General features: G+C 34.6%; 2 protein-coding genes and 1 long non-coding RNA gene across 3 annotated transcripts; 1 reads left to right on the top strand and 2 right to left on the bottom strand.

Annotated features, from left to right (window-relative positions):
* Positions 1-4671: 4671 nt before the first annotated feature.
* On the bottom strand, positions 4672-5241 carry LOC120087290. The gene is given in 2 exon segments (XM_039044237.1): positions 4672-4890; positions 4892-5241. Coding segments are annotated over 2 exon segments (306 nt in total). The 5' UTR covers positions 5081-5241; the 3' UTR covers positions 4672-4773.
* Positions 5242-6714: 1473 nt separating this feature from the next.
* LOC120087053 (pentatricopeptide repeat-containing protein At1g79080, chloroplastic) lies at positions 6715-9186 on the top strand. The gene has a single exon (XM_039043897.1). The coding sequence runs from the start codon at positions 7121-7123 to the stop codon at positions 8822-8824; it is 1704 nt and encodes a 567-aa protein (XP_038899825.1). The 5' UTR covers positions 6715-7120; the 3' UTR covers positions 8825-9186.
* A 3218-nt stretch (positions 9187-12404) lies between these two features.
* LOC120085326 lies at positions 12405-13933 on the bottom strand. Its single transcript, XR_005483878.1, has 2 exons — positions 13781-13933; positions 12405-12752 (listed from the first exon to the last, which is right to left on the bottom strand). It is a non-coding gene; the product is annotated as an uncharacterized LOC120085326 (long non-coding RNA).
* Positions 13934-22958: the final 9025 nt, after the last annotated feature.

Raw genomic sequence — 22958 nt, forward strand, 5'->3', positions numbered from 1 at the left:
TTATCATATAATTAATCAATCAATTAAATAATAAATATAATCATATTATATTTATATCCTATAGTTTGATATCACATATCTAGTACAGTATTTTCTCTTTTACTTGATATAAATCATATTTATATCTAATTTTCTCCAAAATAATGTATCTCATACATTTAGCCAATTATATGATATATAATTAATCAGTTTAATTATATCATATATAATTGAACTTCCTCTTGTCAATTTGAACATTTCAAATTAACCCAAATACTAGTTCTCGACTTTATCCAAGCTACCCAGGGGACCTAATGGACCTGTGGCTCGAAGCTTCAACGGTACCTGAATAGCTGACTAAACTCTTTAACCACGAGATCCACCATCTGTTAACTGCCAGGCATTCCACTAAAGACCAACAACTGAACTCTTATTACCATAGATATATTTCTGTGTCCATCGAATATAACCAATCATGAGTACGATGACCCTTCACAGATGCTCGTAAGTACAGTCGGGCCAATTTACAGTTTTGCCCCTGTAGTTACATCTCACTCCTTAAGTACCACTGATTCCTCTAATGAACAATACAACATAGTCCAACTATGTGTGAACACCTCTCGGGCTAAGAGAAGGTGTGTGGCACCACATCATTCAAGTCCCGGAATTAGCCCTTAAAGAAGCCATCTATCTACTTACCCCTACCTCAGGGAAGGAGTGAATTTCATCTTGTGTAGCTGAGTTCCCAACTCCCAAATCAGACGAATCCCCAAAATGGTAGATTTGAATCGGCGACCTGGCCACTCGCACCCATATAAATCAAAGGACCGCCCTCAATGGAAGGAGTTCCCAACTCACTCAGGATTGAGGTTATGTTACCTATGGTCATCCTAGTGAAGTGAAGTATCTGTCATGAACGGTGTTATATAACGAGACGTTAACACTTCGTGGTCGAGTCTTATACAAATTCTTTGTATAGGATGCCCCCGTTCACATGTCCCCAACACGAATGATCAGGATTAGACCATCTGTGACAAGTCACAACACTTGTGACCATTCCACAAAGCGGGCCGCATCCGTAGCGTTACCAGGATAAGGTTTTCCTCTTTTATCCATATACTACAGACCATTTTGGTTATCACTCAAGACACATGTCACCACATACATGCTTAAGTCACATACAGATAACCAGGGATTTTATGTTTATTGGTTTGTGGTAAAGCAAATAAAACAATTAAGTAATATCATATATTAACAACACAAGCGTTCGTACATACTGTTTACAAACTACAGGACACGAGACTTTAGGGCATCAACCCCAACAATATGAATCTCACGATGTGAACTATGTGGAGACGTGGAAGTTGAGATCTGTGTATCATATATTTTATTTATGTTTGAACGACTTCCCCTTATTCACCGGAATCTAGATTTATGCAAATACTTTCTGAATGGAGGTCATTCCCACGATACCGCTTAAATCTCGATTGTGAACTCTTAGAGACATGAGAGCTAAAAATAATGTATCGTATATGTTATTAATCTCCCACTGAAGTGTTCTAATAACTTTATCATATAAGTTATTAAACTCCCACTAAAGTGTTCTTCTATTAATTTTGGTATATTTATACTTAAGTTTAATTTAAACAACCCTAAATCTGTGTAGCTTATCCAAGTATAACACTTATAAATGGATTTAAACCTACAATGTCTAGGTTATAAACCATTTTATTTACCTCACACTACTCACGTACGCTTATAAAACCAGTTAACAATGCTTAATTATTCGGCCATAATGCCCAGATAGAATGTATTCCGTAAATCGTCAACTTAAGTACCTCCAACCTTAGACAGGATTATTTACCAGTTGAGTTCGTAACCATGTTTTACAAGATATCGACCTATTTTAACTTATTAAAACAAGTGGTTAACTTACGTGAGCATGTAGTTTATCTTTGTTATGGATTTTAATGTCTAACTCAATTTTATAACAACTTATAAAAATTAGACATGCTCTTACATCCACAACATGCATCAAAGGCATTCAAATTTATATAACAGTTATATTAAATAATAGAAACCCTAAACATGCATCCTATACATTATAACAATCTATAACATATATATAATGCATGTAACATGCTTCCTATGGTGGGATTTTAAATCTAAATGGCATACTATATGCACAAACATGTTTAAGTTTAAATATAACATACATCACATGCATAATTATTTAAATTATACTGATATGGTTCAACTTTGGCATCCTAATCAAGTAAAACAACTAATTTATTACAAATTAGGGGGGGAAAAGCTTCAATTTGGTGTAGAACCACCCGAACTGCTCGAACTGGACCTCTAAAGCATCAAAATGGGTCGAACCAGTCCAAAAATGGTCAAACTGGACCGGATAGGAGTTGATTCGGTTGAACCGAAAAAACCCCATGTGAACCGGCTTGAGCGTGCGCCTTAGATCTGGGCTGGGATGAACAACGACGTGACGCTGCATCCCAGTGTTGCGACGCTGCGGGAAGAACATCACGATCTGGGCAGCCACGAAGAACAGCGTTGCAACGCTTAAGGGTAGTGTTGCAACACTGCTTGGACAGAAGCCATTCTGCAAAATTTTCTCCTCGACCTTGCTTACTTCAATCTCCAAATTACAGCTTAATTCGGATTTTAATGACTCCAAATTAATTACAGACTCTAGAGCACACATATAAGCTCATCAATCAAGAGCCAATTACAAATTTAACTTGGAAAACAAAGAGAAATCTAATGCCAAAGCTAAAAAACCATCCATATCAGTCCAAAACATGCAATATCATAAATTCACCCACCAAAACTCAAATTAACGTTAATTGAATGCTTAAATCATGCTCTGATACCAATTGATGGAATAGACAAGCATGCAATGGAAGCAAACATAATCAATAAGTACTCCAATTACATTTAATTTGAGTTCTAAAGCATGCATTTTTCGAAAAACACAAGAGGGTTTCAAAATAGACTTACCTTTGATGAATTCTTCCACTTCCAAGCTGCTCTTCACGTTAATTTAGCTCTAAATCGACAGTGAACCACCAGAGATCTTCTCTACTATTCTCAACCTTGAATTTGAGTGGTGGAACTCAAATTTGAGTGAATTTGGTGAGGAATTTTCAGGGTTTGAGAGGGAGAAGATGTAGCAGAAAACTCATTTTTCTAGTTGAATCTCATTGTTCTTCTCCATCATTTAGGAGGTGTTTGATAAATGGGTATGAGTTTTTTGGTTAGATGGGTATTTATTACCTATGTTTGTTAAGCCCATAAAGAAAACCTATGGACTATTAAAACCCTTTTTTACCCATTCAGAACTCCCTTTTTTATCCCCTCAAAACTAATCCTAAAAATCAATATATTTTCATTTCTTTTTCTCTTCCCCATCTTTGCCGTTTGGATCTTTTTTTTTTTTTTTTATCGTCAAACCTATGGGTTATTAAAACCCATTTTTTACCCACTCAAAACTCTTTTTTTTTTATCCCTCAAAACTAACCATATTATATAAAAATAAACGGTATGATATGTGAAATAATAAAGTTAAGTTAACAAGATTCAATATATATACATACAATATACCAATTAGTAATTGGGATAATTACCTTCAATATATATTCATACATTCAATATATAATATACAATATACCAATTAATTGAGCAGCAATATGAAATATATTTTGTTGGTATGTTTTATCGATGGAAGAGAATTAGAATTATTATAGTTTTTGAAAAGAATATATGAAAAATAATATATTATGTTCTACAAATTGAGAAAAAAATTGAGATAGTCTAGTTTATGTCATAAATAATTTGAGAAAATACGTGTATATTTGAAAATTAATCAACAATAGCAAAGCATAAAACTAAAAAAATAAAAGAATGAAATAAAAAAAAAATAAACTGAAAAAAAAAAGAACAATCTCATTAACAAAAAACTGCATCAGAACAACTCTACAAACAAACATAGACAATTTAACTCTTCAGATAATAATTATTAACTCAACTCAATTCAACTCAACTCTCTACTTTTATCACATACCAAACACACCCTTAGTGTTTTTAATCACGGAATACAGGCAAGCAACATCAGCAGGGAAGTTGCTGATTTTTTAATTATTAATTTAAATAAATAAATAATAATTTTCGTTCGATAAATAAGGATTCTCCGGTTCGACTTCGACTTCCCCCAAAAGGAAAAATGGGACGAAAACGGATATTACAAATTCCACGGAGATGAGATGAAAAGTGGATCCCGACCATGCCCTGTTGCAGTCCCACCCTGATAGCAGAAAATTAAAGACCTAAAAAATTTAAGCTTTTTAGTTTTTATACAAATTTAAAAAACTAAAAAGGAAACTGAGATTTTTAAAAATCAAGCTTACCACTACTTAATCACTATATGCTAAAAACAAAAAACAAAATATTATTTTTTATTTTAAAATTTGAGCTTCTTATATAAATATATTACAAAATTTTGAAACCCAATAACTAAAAACAAAGAGATCATATATACACAAAGTACAATTTTTTTTTTTTTTTTTTTGAACAACATACAAAGTACAAACTTAGTTTAACATGCTAAAGTTCAAATTTATTAAAAGAAAAAAAAAAAAAAAAAAAAAAAAAAAAAAAAAAACTTGAGGAACAGTCTCCATATGGATTCACGTCCACTTCCAACACATAAAATAGCAGAACAAAGAGAGTCCTTAAGCTCGGAAGAAGCGCAAACAAAGGCATCGATCTCACCGGTCCGATTCAACCAAAGCGGCGGCCAGCGGAAGGATCGGCAGTATCGCATCCTGTTCCGCCCTCATCATGCTCATCGCCTCCGCGCCGAAACTGATTGGATGAAATTGATTGAGCAGCGGCGGCGGGAATAACGACCGGCAGAAGTATCTTGAGAAATGTTGTGCGCACTGGAAAAGAGATCGATAGTATCGGACTCCGAAATTTTTCCCGATTCGAGTGGCGTACCGTGCTTGTAAGCGACTCTTAGAGCTTCGTCTTCGGATAATTTCGCTTGAGCAGCACCGTATGCGATATCATCCTTGCTCTTTGCCATTGTTGAATGTTGATTAACTTCTCTCACGCACAATCTCCCTCTCTCTCGTGTTTGATTGTGCAGAAGATAAATTAGATTGTGCAATTTGTATGTTAGGCGATTTTAATGAGGTGATTGGTGACACGAAGCAGATAGGCCGCTGAGAGATCGACAGATACATTTCCTTACAATGACTCGTTGGCTTTCGTGTCTTTCTGATGATTTCACAGTAGGGGAAAACAGTCCATTAGCATTTTGACACAATACAACTTTCCAAATGCGGTTGAATATTTTTCAATTTCCTCGGGAAGCCGCCCGCTCCGAAGCGGGGATTTTCGGGACACGGAAGAGGGAGTGGAGAAAAAAAAATTCTCCATATTTCCAATCCTCTTTCCCGTTCCAATTAATACTCTTTATTTATTTAGTATACTTGTTGATATTACGTTGTTATTTATTTATTAATAATATATATTTAAAATTCAATTTTGTTTATTCGTTCGGATAATAAATAGGTTTAAATTAAATATTTATATTTAAATTATATACGTAAATAATTTGATTTATATTTATTTTTTTATTAAAAAGTTAATTTTTTAAGTCAAAATTGAGATAATTTATTTTAAATTCAAATTGTCATATAAAACTAACAATAATAAACAATTTAGTGTAGAGTTAATTACTCAACTAAAATTTTTCCACATTAATAATTTAAATTAATTGATTTTTTAAAAAAAAAAACTAAGGAGAAAAAATTCCTTGTAAAAAATTCGATCCAATTTTTTGAGATCCCTGCTCTGATTCTTGTAGAGAATTACACATAATGGAGAATAAAAGGGGAACAATGATAGGAAGGGAGAATGACATCCCAACTAGGGGTGTACATGGATCGGGTTGAGGGTATTTTCTAGACCAACCTGAAAATCCGGATTGGTTTGATTGGCAATACAAATGACCCAAATAAAGTTCCCAACCCAACTCAATTCGAGGGTTGGATTGGATTGAGTTGTCAGGTTATAATTTATTTTTTATTTTTAATGAAAAATATGAATTTATATATAATACATAACTAATAACCAAGATCTCATAAAATTACAATGTTAAACACCAAATATTTATTGTAAACTTTAAAACAAAGATAAATATCATAACAATTTTTTTAAAAAAATATTAAAAGTTCACAAATTAATCAATACAAAGTAATCAAATTTTAAACAAAAAGGAATATATATATATATATATAATTCAAGTTTAGTTGAGTCAACCCAAATTTTTTTTAGCCAACCCACAATTCAACCTAACCCAATAAAAATAGAAAAATTCAATCCAACCCTATCCAAGAACAAAACTAGCTCAATCTAAACTTTACATTTTGAATTCGATAGTCTAAGTTGTTCGAATTATTAGATTATTTGAACACCCTTAATCTCAACCCACCGACCACCCTATTCCTTGGACATCTCTAAAGCTAACCGAACAAGTGCCTTGAAAAGACTTGAAAGGATCCGGACGAGTCGCTTCTTTAACCAGATTTTGTCCCTATGAACCATGAAGGCGAAAGCGCGTGTTTCACGCCATGAGAAGGCGCGTGGGATTCATAGAACCTAAAGGCTTTGGATAACGAGATGTGGAGGGGACTGGTCTAGAGAGGAGCCAAGTCATTTTAGCAAAGGCTTCATAAAGGAAAAAGGGATTAAACCCAACCCAAATAGTGGGATTTCAGCTCTCCAAGATTCAACGTTTTTTTGGGATCGAAGGGAAGAATTCGCTCTGTGATTGATTTCTCATTCCAGTGTATGTTTATGGTTCCTTCAACCTATTTCTCTTCTGCAAACAAATTTCACTTTGAAATCTCAGAAAATGAACTAAGTTTCATACTTACAATCTCTGCATATAATTCATTTTATTCGTTGTAAAGAATACCGTATTATACCGAGTTTTAGATGATTGAAGAAGTTTCAAATCTTAGAATATGATATTGATTTCAGAGTTCTGGTTCTAATCTTAAATGCCAAAAAGAGAGCGATTATTGTGAAGAACCAGGATTTTACCGAGTTTCTTTCAATGGCTACTCTGCTCAATACAGTGTCTCCAATTACAAACCCATTGCCAGAAACCACAAGAAGAGGATGTGGGTTCTTTTCCCATATCCCGAATCTCCATAAGCTCTCACTTAGCAAGGGATTTTCTAAAGTTTTAGCATCAACCCAGATTACCATTTCTCCAAAGGACACCATTTTCACACTTCCCAATTGGAGGACTGCGAAGGGTGATCAAAAGAGTAGAGAACTTAGACTTAATGATGCTTTTTTTCATTTAGAGTTCCTGGTTGAGAAGGGCCAAAAGCCTGATGTATTTCAAGCAACTCAGTTATTGTATGATCTCTGCAAGGCATGTAAGATGAGAAAAGCTATTAAGGTAATGGAGATGATGATTGGCTCTGGAATCATTCCAGATGCATCATCTTATACCTTTTTGGTAAGTTCTTTGTGTAAAAAAGGGAATGTTGGTTATGCAATGCAACTAGTGGACAAAATGGAGGAATATGGTTATCCTACCAACACTGTTACTTATAATTCACTTGTGAGAGGGCTTTGTATGCATGGAAATTTGACTCAGAGCTTGCAACTTTTAGATAGATTAATTCAGAAGGGGCTGGTCCCAAATGCTTACACATACTCTTTTTTGCTTGAAGCTGCATACAAGGAAAGAGGAGCTGATGAAGCAATTAAGCTTTTGGATGAGATAATTGCAAAGGGTGGGAAACCTAATTTGGTAAGCTACAATGTTTTGTTGACTGGGTTGTGCAAAGAAGGTAGGACAGAGGATGCCATCCAGTTATTTAGGGAATTGCCTTCAAAGGGATTCAGTCCAAATGTTGTTAGTTACAATATCTTGCTAAGGAGTCTATGCTATGAAGGGAGATGGGAAGAGGCAAATGTACTTCTAGCTGAAATGGATGGTGACGAACGCTCCCCTTCAATTGTCACTTACAATATATTGATTGGTTCACTTACCCTCAGTGGCAGGACAGAACATGCTCTTGAAGTTTTGGAAGAGATGATTAGAGCACGATTCAAGCCAACTGCTTCTAGCTACAATCCAATAATTGCTCGTCTTTGCAAAGATAGGAAAGTAGATCTTGTTGTAAAGTGTCTGGACCAAATGATGTACAGGCATTGCAACCCAAATGAAGGAACATACAATGCCATTGCTACACTTTGTGAAGAGGGTATGGTGCAAGAGGCATTCTCCATTATACAGAGTTTGGGCAACAAGCAACATTCCTCGACTCAAGAATTCTATAAAATTGTTATTACCAGTTTGTGTCGAAAAGGAAACACATATCCAGCATTCCAGCTTCTCTATGAAATGACAAAGTATGGGTTTACACCCGATTCTTTTACCTATTCATCTTTGATCCGGGGGTTATGCATGGAGGGTATGCTGGATGAGGCAATTGAAATATTCAGTGTAATGGAGGAAAATAACTACAAGCCTGATACTGAGAATTATAATTCACTCATTCTTGGTTGCTGCAAATCTCGAAGAACTGATTTGGCCTTGGAGGTTTTCGAAATAATGGTTGATAAAGGTTATCTGCCTAATGAAACGACATACACCATTCTCGTGGAAGGGATTGTCCATGAAAAAGAGATAGATCTAGCAACCAAAGTACTTAGGGAGTTGCAACTCAGGGATGTTATAAGTCAAAGCACAGTGGAAAGACTTGTTATGCAGTATGACCTAAATGAATTACCATTGTGATAATTTCAGTTGACTTGCTGGCAGCAAAAGCAAACCTAGCAGACAGTTCATCAAGAAGACAAAGTAATTGCTAGTATGACAAAAAAGAAGGTACTTCACGTCCATCTCATGCCATATTTTCTTTGAGCTTATTACTTTGTCTGGCAACTGAAAGCTTGTGAACCTGTACAAGAGGATGCTGCTTTTTCTTTTTTTTTTAGTTGCATTATTTTAGTTCACAAGGTTTCTTATTTGTACAAAAAATTACCCCAGCTAATTCCTTAGTTTCTATTCAGGTGTTTTACCCATCTGTTGGCAATTTCATTCTTACAAAAGTTTTGGTAGTTGAAAGGAAGCCTTTATGCGAATGTTCTGGTTCTCAATTCTCATCTCTTTCTTGCATCACATTCATATACCTATCTACTCAGTTCTTGTTTAATTCTCTAGATCTTGCCTTTAATCTGCTGTTTGGTATGATGTTAGATGGAAGAGAGGAAATAGAAGAATCTAAGCTTGTGATAAATGCATTTTAGGCTTGTAGGGGAGTTTGATCATGGGTGCAATAGGCTATGACACTTCTGTCTTTTGGTTGAATTACAAGTTAGTCCCTTAACTATGAGGTTTCTCTGTTCTCTCCTCTCCCTAAACTCTTAAAAGTGTCTAATTAGATCCCCGAGCTTTCAGTTTTGCATCTAATAGACCCCTAACAAATTCAGAGATTTTGAAATTAAATTGATCTATGGGTATAAATTTGAATTTTATGTTTAATGAAACCACAATATCTAGCATATTTGTGAGTTTTAAAAAATTCAAAAGCTTATGGACTAATTTTGTAATTTTAAAAATTTAGAGTCTATATAGGCACAAACCTCAAAATTTAGGAACTAAATTTATAATTTAGCCTAGTTTTTTCGATAGTTTATTGATGTTATGAATATTCTCGTAGATCAAAAAAAAAAAAAAAAAACAACTATATTCGCCTAAAATTCCCTTACAAAGTTGGAGGGAGGTTACGAGGGCATTCAACTTAACACTAGAGTGAAGTACTTGGCTCCATCTTTCCAAGACATTCCAATTACTAGAGTATAAATATAGAATGTCCAGTAGTTTTCTTCTTTCCTTCGTGTTTACACCCTCTTACTTTTTTCGGCACCAAATTTTTTGGTTTTGATATTTGGAACACTGCCTGATCTTTAGAAGGACCAAGCCTAGCAAAAGATTAGTGGAAAGGAAGGTGTTTAACTTTGAAGTTCCTCCATGTAATTGTTTCTTTCACTTGAACACCGATGTCGGTGATAGACAATAAGATAATCAATCAATTTCTTTGATTATATGTTTGGAAATAAAAATTCGACAAAAAAGTTCGAGAGTTCAAAATATTCAAACATGTGGTTATAAAAAAGAATTGAATGCTTAGTAAAAGTTTGATAGTTGATTTGTAAAAGTCTAAAAGAGAGAATTCACTAGAGTATCTTTTCTGTTTTATTTAGACATTGGAGGGTGAAGGTTTGAACTATACTCAAATTGTCACAATAAATATAACTTTTCAAAATAGTTATTCAAATATAACTTCTCTTCATCTAAGACTCGATCGAAACGTAGAAGATATGAAATGAATACATTCCAAGATTTGTATTTAGATGGTAACTGAAAAGAAAAAAAACGTAGTAATTTATTTTATTAATATATACCTTTAATTCGATTTCACAGTAGACAATTAAAATATGACAAGAACAAAAATCAATTTACCTTTAAATCCTATAACATATTACAATTGTTTTATAAAACGTCTCTACTTTATTTAAAAAAAAAAAAAATGAATGAGGAGCCCTATTGATAGTTCTTTATATCTTCCCTACCTACTAGTAGGTCAATTATCCAAAATAAATAATCAATTTACCTTTATTAATATATACTTTTAATTTTTATTTCACATTAGACAATTAAAATATGAAAGAAAAAAAATCAATTTACCTTTAAATCCTATAACATATTACAATCGTTTTATAAATTGTCTCTACTTTATTAAAAAAGGAATCAAAAGAATGAATGAGGAGCCCTATTGATAGTTCTTTAGATCTTCCCTAAGGTCACTTATCCAAAATAAATAATCTAATTACTTACTAATCATCGTGAGAGAAAAATGAATTGCTTCAGAATAACTGATTTTAGAACGAGTGCTCTTTATTTATTTATCTTATTTAGCTATGCACAGATTGACATATTGCCTACCTATTAAAGCATTCACCATTGGAACCAAACCTACATTATGGGATCGGTAAACTTTCATTTTCTCATAGGTAAATGAAGTCAATAGCATCCAAAATTCAATTTCTCACATGTGATAACAAGTACGTATGTCGATCCATCAAGGTTAAAATGCTTGTAGAAGGCACAATTTCAAAACCCATCTTGGAATGAACTATGAAGCATATAGTAAGACGCCAACAGATTGGGCATGGTTAATAGGGGCTTCTACAAGTTCAGTTTGATGCAGGTTACACTAAAATACAAAGCTCGATACTAACCTTTCAAGATCCTTACATTTTCAATTAATAAAATAGTTCAAAGAATGACACATTATAAGTTCAACATTAAAAATTAAAAAACTTATTGTACTTGTTCTTTCGAGACTCCTCTTCGACTCATTCTTTTCCCTCTCTCTCCCCTCCTCGAAAGGTTTCACCCATCTCATTGACCTAGACAAAGCTAGTTTGCAAGACAAGTATATGATTTCCAGGTTAGCGGTATATGTGCATACCCTTTATCACACCTAGATTACTTGTTCCACCTCACTCTATCGAGTGACTACGTGAATTCTCTAACAAGCATATACCCTTGATTAAGTACAGTTTTCCGATCATTCTATCATGTTAAGAGCTAGCTAAATCTTTCTAAGAGGCACACCTCTACCCCATTACAGTTCATGAACGGACGTTTCTCAGCTCTTAATCTTTCTAAGCGGCACACCCCTACCACATTAGGGGTCATGATCAACTTTTCAAGAGAACGTCCGTTCATAGAGTTTAAAACTTGCTAGGTATAATTTGACTAGTTAACTACTTGTGCCAAGTGAGTGCATATTGTTTTGGAAAGATATCAATAGACTAATTTTCTTCCCAATGAACCCTTTATCAAGCCTAGTATATCCGAATAATGATGCTATCAGATAACAACAAAATATATATGCTTTTCAAGAGCACTTGCATTACATGATCTGTGTGCTCATCCTTAGTGTTGAAGAAATTGGCACAAAAAGAAGAGGGGATCAAAAGAAAGAAACTTCTTTAGAATATATAAAGATTGACACTCTTTGAGAGAAATACTTTTTTCTCCTAATACACACCTACTTCTCTTCACTGTTTCGTCTAACTCTCTAGCTTTGCATTTATAGGGTTTGTCCCTATCTAAAAAATTTCTAGAATTCCTTGAAGCCCGAAGAAAGCCTAGGATATCTCTAGATATTTTCTGAGATATTTATTTACATACTTCAACATAATTCTACAAAAATCTATTATACATACTTCAAGAAGCTTTTAGGGTAGTTAGTGTTACTTCTACCCATTTTGGCTGCAAGTAAAATATTAACAAGGCCACATAATGATATTCTTCAAGTCTGAATAAACTGACTATTAAATTGCTGAAGTGAGTTCGGAGAAGGCATTAGAAAACGTATAAGAAGCACAATATAAGTTACGACAAATCTTAAGCCAAAAACAAGTCAGAGCATTGGTCCTAAGTAATAAAAACCATAGGAAATGGGGCAAAACTATCTCCATAAGAATAACTATAACCTCCACAACTTCAAGCAAACAATGCAAGAGAGCAAAGGAGATATTAGGCACTCCAGGGGAAAGCTTGATCAGTTTCCTGATAACTGCAACTACTTAGACCTCTGTCTCATCTTTCTGCGCTTTCTCTTGAGCCTCCTCATACGCTTCTTCTTCCACTGGCATTCAGAATCCCCCATTAAAGAAAAGTTAGAACTCATAACCAAAAGAGGAGGACGAAATCAAAGAAGTAAACCTCAATTTACACACAATGGTGGATGATAAGAATAATAATACTCCAATGTAAACTTCAAATTGGAAGCAGAAAGAAAAACCCACATATAAAGCAGCCAAAACTACAACCCGTTTGATAACCATTTCTTTTTTCTTTTTTTTTTTCTTTTTCGAAAATTACACCCATAAACACATCCTCCACCACTAAATCTCTTTTTTGATATCTACTTTCTACCCATGTTTTAAAAACCAAAGTCAAAATTTGAAAACTAACATATTTTCAAAAAACCAAAGACAAACGAAATGGTTACCAGGCTTAAGATTTTCAAATATTGGCTTCATTGATGAGAAAAGAAAACGTATGATCAACCATTCACCAGAGGCGTATTAGGAATTTATAACTTATGAGCTCATTAAATTAAGAGAATGTAAAAAACTTCCAAAACATTTGAGTGTAAAACAACAGGGAAAAACCCGAAGTATGCAAAGCAAAACAAAGAAAAACCATCAAAACGTTCGCAAATTGTATAGTTGTTTTTAGATAATCTTAACCATTTTCACTTTGCAATCTCAGTGATTAATATTAAACCTACACCTTACTGCGATATCAGCAGAAGGAAACCCTAGAGACCCCGTTTAGGAACAACAATAGGTAGATTTTGGTATTGTAAGATTAAATAAAAGCAATTACGAAGTCGCATATACATGCATCAGACTGCTAGACCTAAAAAACTAAAAGCATATTTTCGTACACCAAAATGCATCCCAGGATAATAGCAAAAAAGCCAAAACCATTTCCCAAATCATAAACCCTAAAGACATTAACAAGTAGTTTAAATACAACTTCAGAATCGAAATGTTCAAACCGTACATATAACATTGAGAAAATTGCAAGAATGGAAAAAAAAAAAAAGGTTCCGGGAATACAATTAACGTAAGATGTAGAGAAACGAAGAGAGTTGGGAAGATGAACCTTAGCTCTCATTGTCGATGGCGAACAAGCTTTGCCTCAGAAGAACAATGGCGGACGGTCGATCCTTCAGCCTCTCACGTTTGTCGATGAAGAGCATAAACTGGAACGATTATCTTAGGCGCCTTCCTATTTATAGGGGGATATCAGAACCCTAAACCTTGCTATCGAGTGTTGACCGAGTCAGAAGGTTATTTTAGTCTTTAAAATTATAAATAAATATTCGTTTTAATTAAATCATAAATCGATAAAAACACCTTTTTCATCCCAAGTTTTTTGGAATAACTGCATTTGATCACTGAAGTTTTAAATTAGTCATTTTAGTCTTTAAAACACGTTTGAGCAAGAGTTACCATCAAAATATAATAATCATTTCTTGTTATAATAAAAGATATTTCAAAATCTCCCATTAGTTACCGTATTTATTATTTACTATAGTTTTTACTATTTTAACATTCATCATTTTTTTATTATTATTTTCTACAGTGTTTACTATTTTCTTCTCACACTAAAATAGTTTACTCCTCAAACACATATTATTATATCCCGAACTAAAATAATCTACACTCCAAGCACAAACTATCATAACTCAACTATAATAACCTACGACTATAATGACTAACTTATTATCCTAAATGTTCCCTAAGTTTTCAATAATAGGTTTAAAATGTCCTCTTCATTAACAAATTTGTCCAAGTAGATTATTTAAATGTTAATGTGGCAACTTGCTGACTAAGTTGATAATTTGGATTTAAATTTGTCTCGTAAAGTTCTCTTCTAGAGACCCTAAGCCACCATCCAAAAAACCAATCTCATAATACAAAAAGTCTTAACTTAGTTAGAGGTTGCATTTGGTAAGGACTTGGTCCCAAGGATCCATACTGGCTATGTGTTCAAGATTTTATCTTTCAACCTTCTTCTTGTCTCTTAGAGACCTTGAAAAATATAGAGAAAGAACAGGTATAAGGAACAAATATTAGTATTGTTCTTGCCATTTTTTTTTTCTTCTTCCCTTGGTTTATTTATCTTCATTGTATCCTTGTGATATTTTGTTTATTTTTACATGCATTTGTTTTAGATATATAATTATTGTTGGTTTCATTTATTTGTTTATTTGCTTTTTTTTTCCCACATTCTTTCTCTTCTATGTGGCCTTTCTTTTTTTTTTTTTTTTTATATTATTATTATTATTTTATTTTTTTCTGGAGGAAGTTAAGTATATACAGCAAAAAGAGTTGAGATTAAGGTTAAAATGGAGGTAACATACATTTTCCTTTGTATGTTAAAACAAGTCTTTGTTTTGTTAAAGAAGAGAAGGTAAAAAAAATTGTAAAGAGAGTTTGAAGAAGAAAATAGAGAAAATAGATCGGGGGTGTGGGAAAAATTAATTTGAAAAAGTAGAAGAAAAAAAAAATGAGAGATGTGAATTTTAAAAGAGTTAAGTATATATATATATTAGTTTTAAGTTATTATTGTTATTTTAATAAAAAAAAATGGAAAAGATGTGATCTGATGGGTAATGACACCCATTACACCATTTTTTTCCCTTTCCTTTTCCTTATTATTATTATTGTTATTATTATATGGATGTGTGTGGGTTTGAAACGAGAGGCAATTTTGCCGCCCATTTGTAAACACTACTTTTTTAAATTTTTATATTGTCATCATCACTTATTTTGATTTTTTTTTTTTAATATTATTGCTATTAAGCTCGCTAAACTTTGCTTCCCTATCTACTTCTCTTTTTCAATGAAGTGAGGGATCTCGAAAGACCTGTAATGAAATTCTATAGCAAAATTAGCATTTTCGCGGAAATCCTTCTATTATTATTTAATTTGATTTTCTATTTGGTTTTATTTCATTATTTTATGGTATCTTCCTTTCTTTTTACTCATTAGACCATCTTTTTCATTTTGAATGTTGTATTTAATCACTTATTTGTTATTATGCTCTTATTTTAATATGTCCATGCGTATGTAATAAATTATTTATTGTTATTATTCTTAATCTTTACTTATATTTTTGTAGAAAAACCAAGGATGGAATTTAGAAAATTTAGGAGTCCCATTTTCTAAAATTCTCGAGGTGAGTAGTCGATTTTTTTGGGAGTTTGAGACCGATCTTGGATATATATTTATTAAAATCTTAATATGTTATTTTACGCTACCTAATTTATTATGATGTTTCTTTAATTATGTTTTTTTTGCTTTTATATGCTTATATTAAAGAATTTTGTTTTCTAATTAATGTTTCTTTAAGTTTTTAAATCTTTTCTAAAATATATTTTTTTAATTATTTAAATTATATATTTTTTGTGTGTTTTTGAATATTTAAAAAATTAATATATTATTTCAAAAGGTTTTATAATAATTTATTTTTTTAAGACCTCCATTTTCCTTTAAAAAATCCTAGGATGGAATCTAGGAAATTTGGGAGTTTGATTTCCTAGAATTCTTAAGTGAAGGACCACATCTTTGGGAGTCCGAGATTTGATAAAAGAAAATGAATTCAATTAATGTTTTAAAAAATCATTTATTAAAATGCTATACCTATGATGGATTTTAATAAATTGTAATAATTTCTCGCATTCTTGAGGTGAAGAATTTTTCCTCCGTTGTAATGTAGCTCAATGAATGAAATTTATCCATCTATTTTATGGGATCATTATTTCAAATATTAGAATAATGAAGGTAAAATAATGTTGGGATTGGCATCATTTCTCGCATTCTTTGGGAGTCAGAGATTTCTCGCATTCTTTAGGAGTCCGAGATTTGATAAGGTAAAATAAGGCAAAATATTTTTTCTCAGTTCTAGCGCGCGCCTTTTACTAAACGATAAGCATCACATGCTCCCACTACGATCGTCTACCTCCAGCGCCTACGCGATCGAGCAACCAACTGTAGGATTGTATCAACAACAACAGAAGCACAAGGATCATCTAAGCACTCAAATTCACTAATTGTGGCAAAATATAAAGCATGCTCTTGCAAAAAACAAGTGAGTTTCAAGACATACCTTTTGTAGAACTTTTTCAAAGCTCCTTCTCCAGTTGCTATCTTCTCCAATTCTTGTTGCAGACTACCTCAAAATCTTCCCCACTGTTCTCTTGGTGCTCTAGATTGAGTTGTGGGACTCAAAACAAGTTTGAATCAACGAATGAAGGAGAAATGCTCACCGCAGCAATCTTGTTGAAGAACCTTTCTTCAAACTGAATTTTCTTTAATCCTTATACTACAGACCTATTTAGGTTATCACTTAAGGCATGATCCACTTGTATATCACATATACATGCTTAAGTTCACATAAGATAATCATGGAGTTTTGCTTATTGGATATGAGTAAATGGCAGAATGAAATAACATTTATTTTATTCATCAAACAATGTGTAACATTACAAACAACGAGACTCCAGGAGAATTAGGACATCAATCCCAATATACACAAGATGAAATTCAATCATTTCCCGAAGCAGGGATAAGTAGAGAGATTGCTGCCTTAAGGGCTGATTCCGAGATTTGAACATAGTGGCCACAACTTCTCTTTGGAAGAGAGGACTCAGTCATAGTAAGACTATGACTTATGTTCATTAAAGGATTCGGTGGTACTTAAGGAGTTAGATATAACTACACGGGCATAACGGTTATTGGTCGAGTTGTACTTACGAGCGATTTGTGTAGGGTTGTCACACTGCTGATTGGTTAAAATGGACACATAATATATATGTGGTAAGGAGAGTTCAGTTGTCGATCTTTAGTGGAGTGCCTGGCAGTTAACGAATGGTGGATCCCATGACTAAAGAGTTTAGTAAGTTATTCACATATCATTGAAGCTTCGAGATACAGGTCTATAAGATCCCCTTGGTAGCTCAATGGATTCAGTTAAGGATTAATTCTTGGTGTTGATTTGAAATGTTCAAATTGACAAGAGGTAATTCGATTATATATGATATGATCGATATGATGTATGAGTACATCTAGTGGAGGATTAATGTAAATAAGATTTATATTAAGTACTATGGAATAGAAAAAGAGATATGGTTTATATGTTTTATGAGATGAAATATTAAAACTATAGGTTATAAATATAATATGGTAAGTTAGTTATCATTTATATATATAATAATACTAATTATTGGATAATTAACTCGTTTTCTCTATAACCAATTGAGTGGGAGGTTATTGGTGGTTTCATGGTAACCATGAGATAAAAGGAAAAATATTTTCCTAATTTTAGTAAGGTTGTTGAAAATTGATGTTTTGAGATTTCCAATCTCGGAATTACTCACGGGAAGTTGTCGAGTAAATTGGATTTACTAAGCAATAGCTTGGAGTAAGGTAAACGATCGTGGAGTGTTAGTAGGCGACAGACACTCAGCTAAGCGATGAGCTAAACGATCGCATAGTTTTTGCTAGACGATCGCTTAGCTTTTCCTACACGATTGGGCATCGACCTATACGATAGGTTCTGCCATCTCCCACTTGCTCAATCGTTTACACGATTGTATTTCCTCCGGTCTTCTGTCTCAAACCAAGTCCACACAGAGCCTACTCTCTGGATTCTCACACCGAGAATACCAAGGTAGCCTTCTTGGTGGTGTCATACTCAACTCGACACTGTCGAGGTGCTGTGGAGGCCGTTTGTGTTATTCGGGGTGTTCGTGACCTAGGCGATCGCTGAGTTCGAGCGCGCGGTGTTCGTGCAGTGAAGCGGTCGTGTTGGACAAACGTTCGTAGTTGCTGTGTTGCTGTGATCGAGCGTTCCGTTGATCAAGAGCTTGGTGATGAGTCTGCAAAAGTGTGTAGCGTTTGTCTTTGATCTTTTGTTTATCATGTTGTATTTCTATAATTAATGCATAACCGTATGTTTCTATTAGGACTGTAATTGTAAAGTTCATATACGAGTGTAATTGGAATGATCTTTCCACTGTTCATGGAAATCCTCGTATTTCGATTTCCTTCAATTGGTATCAGAGCATGCGACATTTGTCAAAGACCTGTTAAAGAGTTTAATGGATGATGATCAAAAGTTGTTTAACTATCCAAAGTAAAAGTTACTCTTGGACAAACCTAAAGTCACTTAGTTAAAATCCTTAGCTGTTTTTTCTAAGTAAACTAAACCTTAGGTTATAAAATACTCAGTGGGAGGAAGAGATGTATCTAATATGTCTATGATTTCACTTATGTTTCTCCCTAAATGTTCCCGTGAGATTCATTGCTTAGCCTCGTGGTGCCCTGGGAACATCCCTTTGGATAGTGGTTGCATGAGTCAATAATCAAGTGGTGGAGGAGTGTTTTAGTAAGTGGGTAAGGTGTGTGTCACACGTCTATAATCTTTGTCATGGTTTCACACCGTCAGATCATTCTATACTCCATCATGGCGCCCTGGAGCGTCCCTCTTCAGATGGGTTTTATGCAGTTGGTCAAGATCAAAGATGAACTCAGAAATGGATAGGGTCGCTTTAGGTTTTTCCCCAATCGGATTTTTCCCTTAGGATTGGCTGCTTGGGGCGAATCTCTAGGGCCTAAAATGGCGGGTCACCACTTACGGGAGATTGTTAAGTAAGTTAATGATTTCTTACGGGAGATTGTTAAGTAAATTAATGATTTTTTTGGCCAAATCAATGATGGCTAGTCGTTATAGGAACAAGAGTTGCTCTGGTACTAATGACTGGTTAAGAACTTCTCAATTTAGAGGAGGGATAATTAACCTCCCTTCGATGGCTTTGTCCTAAACCTTTGAAGCGTCATTGCAAAACTAAATGTCACACGGGGTTCATATTAGTTCTGCTAAAACCTTATTGGATGTTATTTGTTTTATAACGAGTATTTGCTTAAAAACCTAACGTAGGTCAATGTGTTTTTCTTTTCAGCAACTCATTAGTATTTTTGTTTAGTGCTTTTAATATGACCAATTATATATAGTGGAAAGAATTGTGTGAAACATATTTCGTGGCAAACAACCTCGAATTTGTCATGGTTGAGGAGTGTCCTCAAGTCTCGACTCTTGATGCACCGCAAAGTGTTCGCAATGCATATAAGGTGTGGATGAAGGCTGATTCATGGCCTAACTTCACATTTTGGCTAACATACCTAATGTTTTGGCCAAAAGGGTTGAGAACATGGTCATTGCACGAGAGATTGTGGACTCGTTGCAAGATTCGTTTGAACGTCAATTCTTACTTATCGAGCGCAAAGGGATGGATGACAGCGCCAATAGTGTCAATTATTATGACACTGATCCCACAACTCTCCAAAAGAGGAGAAAAGACAGTAAATCTGATTTATTAATCTTGGAGACGTGTTTGGTAGAGAATGATGATTCTGTCTTGATCCTAGATTTGGGTGCTACCAATCATGTCAGTTCCTCTTACTAAGAATTCAGTTCCTGGCAAACGTTGCCACAGGGAGAGATGACTCTATGAGTCGATACTGGTGAGGTTGTTTCAGCTGTTGCTGTAGGCAGGCTGAAGTTATTTGTTGACAAGAAACGTTATCTGTTACTGGATGATGTTTTCGTAGTTCCTCATATTAAGAGGAACTTGATCTCGGTTTCTTGTCTCATTGGACAAGGGTATACCGTCTCTTTTTCTGAGAATAAAGTATTTATTTTCATGAATGGAATGAAGATTAGTTATGGTTCAATGGAAAGTAATTTATATGTACTAAGGTCGTTAGTCATAAACGCCTTGTTTAACACTGAAATGTTCAGTACGACAACTATAGCTAAAAGACCAAAGGTTTCTCCCAAGGAAAATGCCCATCTTTGGCATTTAAGGTTAGGTTACACAACCTCAATAGGATTGAGAAGTTGGTGAAAAGTGAACTTCTAAAGAGTTTAGAAGAAAACTCCTTGCCGGTATGTGAATCATGCCTCGAAGGCAAGATGACCAAACAACCTTTTACTAGAAAAGGTTATAGAGCTAAGGAAGACTTGGAGCTTGTACATTCAGACCTCTATGGTCCGATGAATGTTAGAACTCGGGGTGGGTACAAATATTTCATCTCTTTCATAGATGATTATGCAAGATTCAGGTATCTCTACCTAATGCAACGTAAGTCTGAAGCCCTTGACAAGTTCAAGGAGCATAAGGATAAAGTTGAAAACTTGTTAGATAAGAAGATAAAAACACTATGATCTGATCGTGGTGGAGAGTATATACACCTCAAATTCCAGAACTATATGATAGAACATGGGATTGTGTCTCAACTCTCAGCCCCTGGTACACCTTAGCAGAATGGTGTAGAAAGGAGAAACAGAACCTTGTTGGACATGGTTTGGCCTATGATGAGTTATGCTCATCTTTCAGACTCGTTTTTCAGTGCAGACTGCATGTTATATTCTGAACAACGTTCCCTCGAAAACTGTTTCTGAAACACCTTTTGAGTTATGGAGAGGCCGTAAAGGTAGTTTACGTCACTTTAGGATTTGGGGTTGTCCGACACATGTGTTAGTGACTAATCCAAAGAAGTTGAAACCGCGTTCGAAGGTTTGCCTCTTTGTAGGCTACCCCAAGGAAACGAGAGGTGGATACTTCTATCATCCGAGTGAGAACAAAGTGTTTGTTTCTACAAATGCTATCTTCTTAGAAGAAGACAACATGAGGGATAATAAGCCATGAAGTAAACTCATTTTGCTTGAGATTTCTAGTGAGATTGAGACTGTTGAGTGTTTAACAAGAGTTGTTGAACAGGCTGACGAATCAACAAGAGTTGTTGAGGTCGAAACATCTTGTCAACCAGCTCAAGAGTTGAGACTGCCTCGATATAGTGGGAGGGTTATGAACCCACCAGATCGCTACATGGTTTGACTGAAGCCCAAAACATCATTTCGAATGATAGGGTCGAGGATCCGTTGTCTTTTAAGAAAACAATGGAGAATGTTGACAAAGATGAATGGGTTAAAGCCATGAACCAGAAAATGGAGTCTATGCACTTCAATAACATCTAGAAGCTTGATTATCCTATCCATAGCTACATTTTATGATTATGAAATATGGAAAATGGACGTCAAGACTGCCTTTCTTAATGATAATCTTGAGGAGACCATCTATATGACTTAACTAGAGGGGTTCATAGTTCCAGATTAAAAGCAAAAAGTTTGCAAGCTTAATAGGTCCATTTATGGGCTGAAACAAGCATCTAGATCATGGAACATCATATTTGACACTGCGGTCAAATCGTTTGGCTTTGATCAGAACGGTGATGAGCCTTGTGTTTACAAGAAGATCATCAACAACTCAGTAACTTTCCTGTTACTGTATGTGGATGATATCCTACTCATTGGGAATGATGTAGGGTATCTGACTAACATTAAGAAATGTCTAGCTGCTCAATTCCAAATGAAAGATTTGGGTGAGACACAGTATGTTCTAGGGATCCAGATCATTCGGAATCGTAAGAACAAACGATTAGCCGTATCTAAAGCATCGTACATCGATCAAATGTTGATCAGGTACAGGATGCAGGATTCCAAGAGGGATTTATTACCCTTCAGGCATGGAATCGTTTTGTCTAAGGATCAATGTCCTAAGACACCTCAAGAGGTTGAGGAAATGAGACGAATTCCCTATGCTTCAGCTGTAGGAAGCTTAATGTATGTAATGTTGTGTACCAGACCGACATTTGCTATGCAGTAGGGATTGTCAGTCGGTATCAGTCCAATCTAGGATTTGATCATTGGACAGCGGTCAAGACGATCCTCAAGTATCTTCGGAGAACAAGAGACTACATGCTCATGTATGGAGATAAGGATTTGATCCTTACAGGAAACACAAACTTTGACTTTCAGACCGATAAAGATTCTCACAAATCGACATCAGGGTCAGCTTTCACTTTAAATGGAGGGGCTGTAGTATGGCGAAGCATCAAGCAAGGATGCATCGCGGGATCCACTATGGAAGCTGAATTTGTAGCCGCTTGTAAAACAACTAAGAAAGTTGTTTGGTTAAGGAAATTCCTTTCAGATTTGGAAGTTGTTCCAAATATGTATTTACCTATCACTCTGTATTGTGATAACAGCGGGCTGTGACAAATTCAAAGGAGCCTCAGAGTCATCGTCGGGGTAAGCACATAGAGCGAAAATATCACTTGATCATGGAGATTATGCATCATGGTGATGTGATAGTCACGAAGATCACATCAGAGCACAATGTTGCTCATCCCTTTACAAAGGCTCTCACGGC

This window comes from Benincasa hispida, chromosome 9 (assembly GCF_009727055.1).
Source record: "Benincasa hispida cultivar B227 chromosome 9, ASM972705v1, whole genome shotgun sequence".
Taxonomy (NCBI): domain Eukaryota; kingdom Viridiplantae; phylum Streptophyta; class Magnoliopsida; order Cucurbitales; family Cucurbitaceae; genus Benincasa; species Benincasa hispida.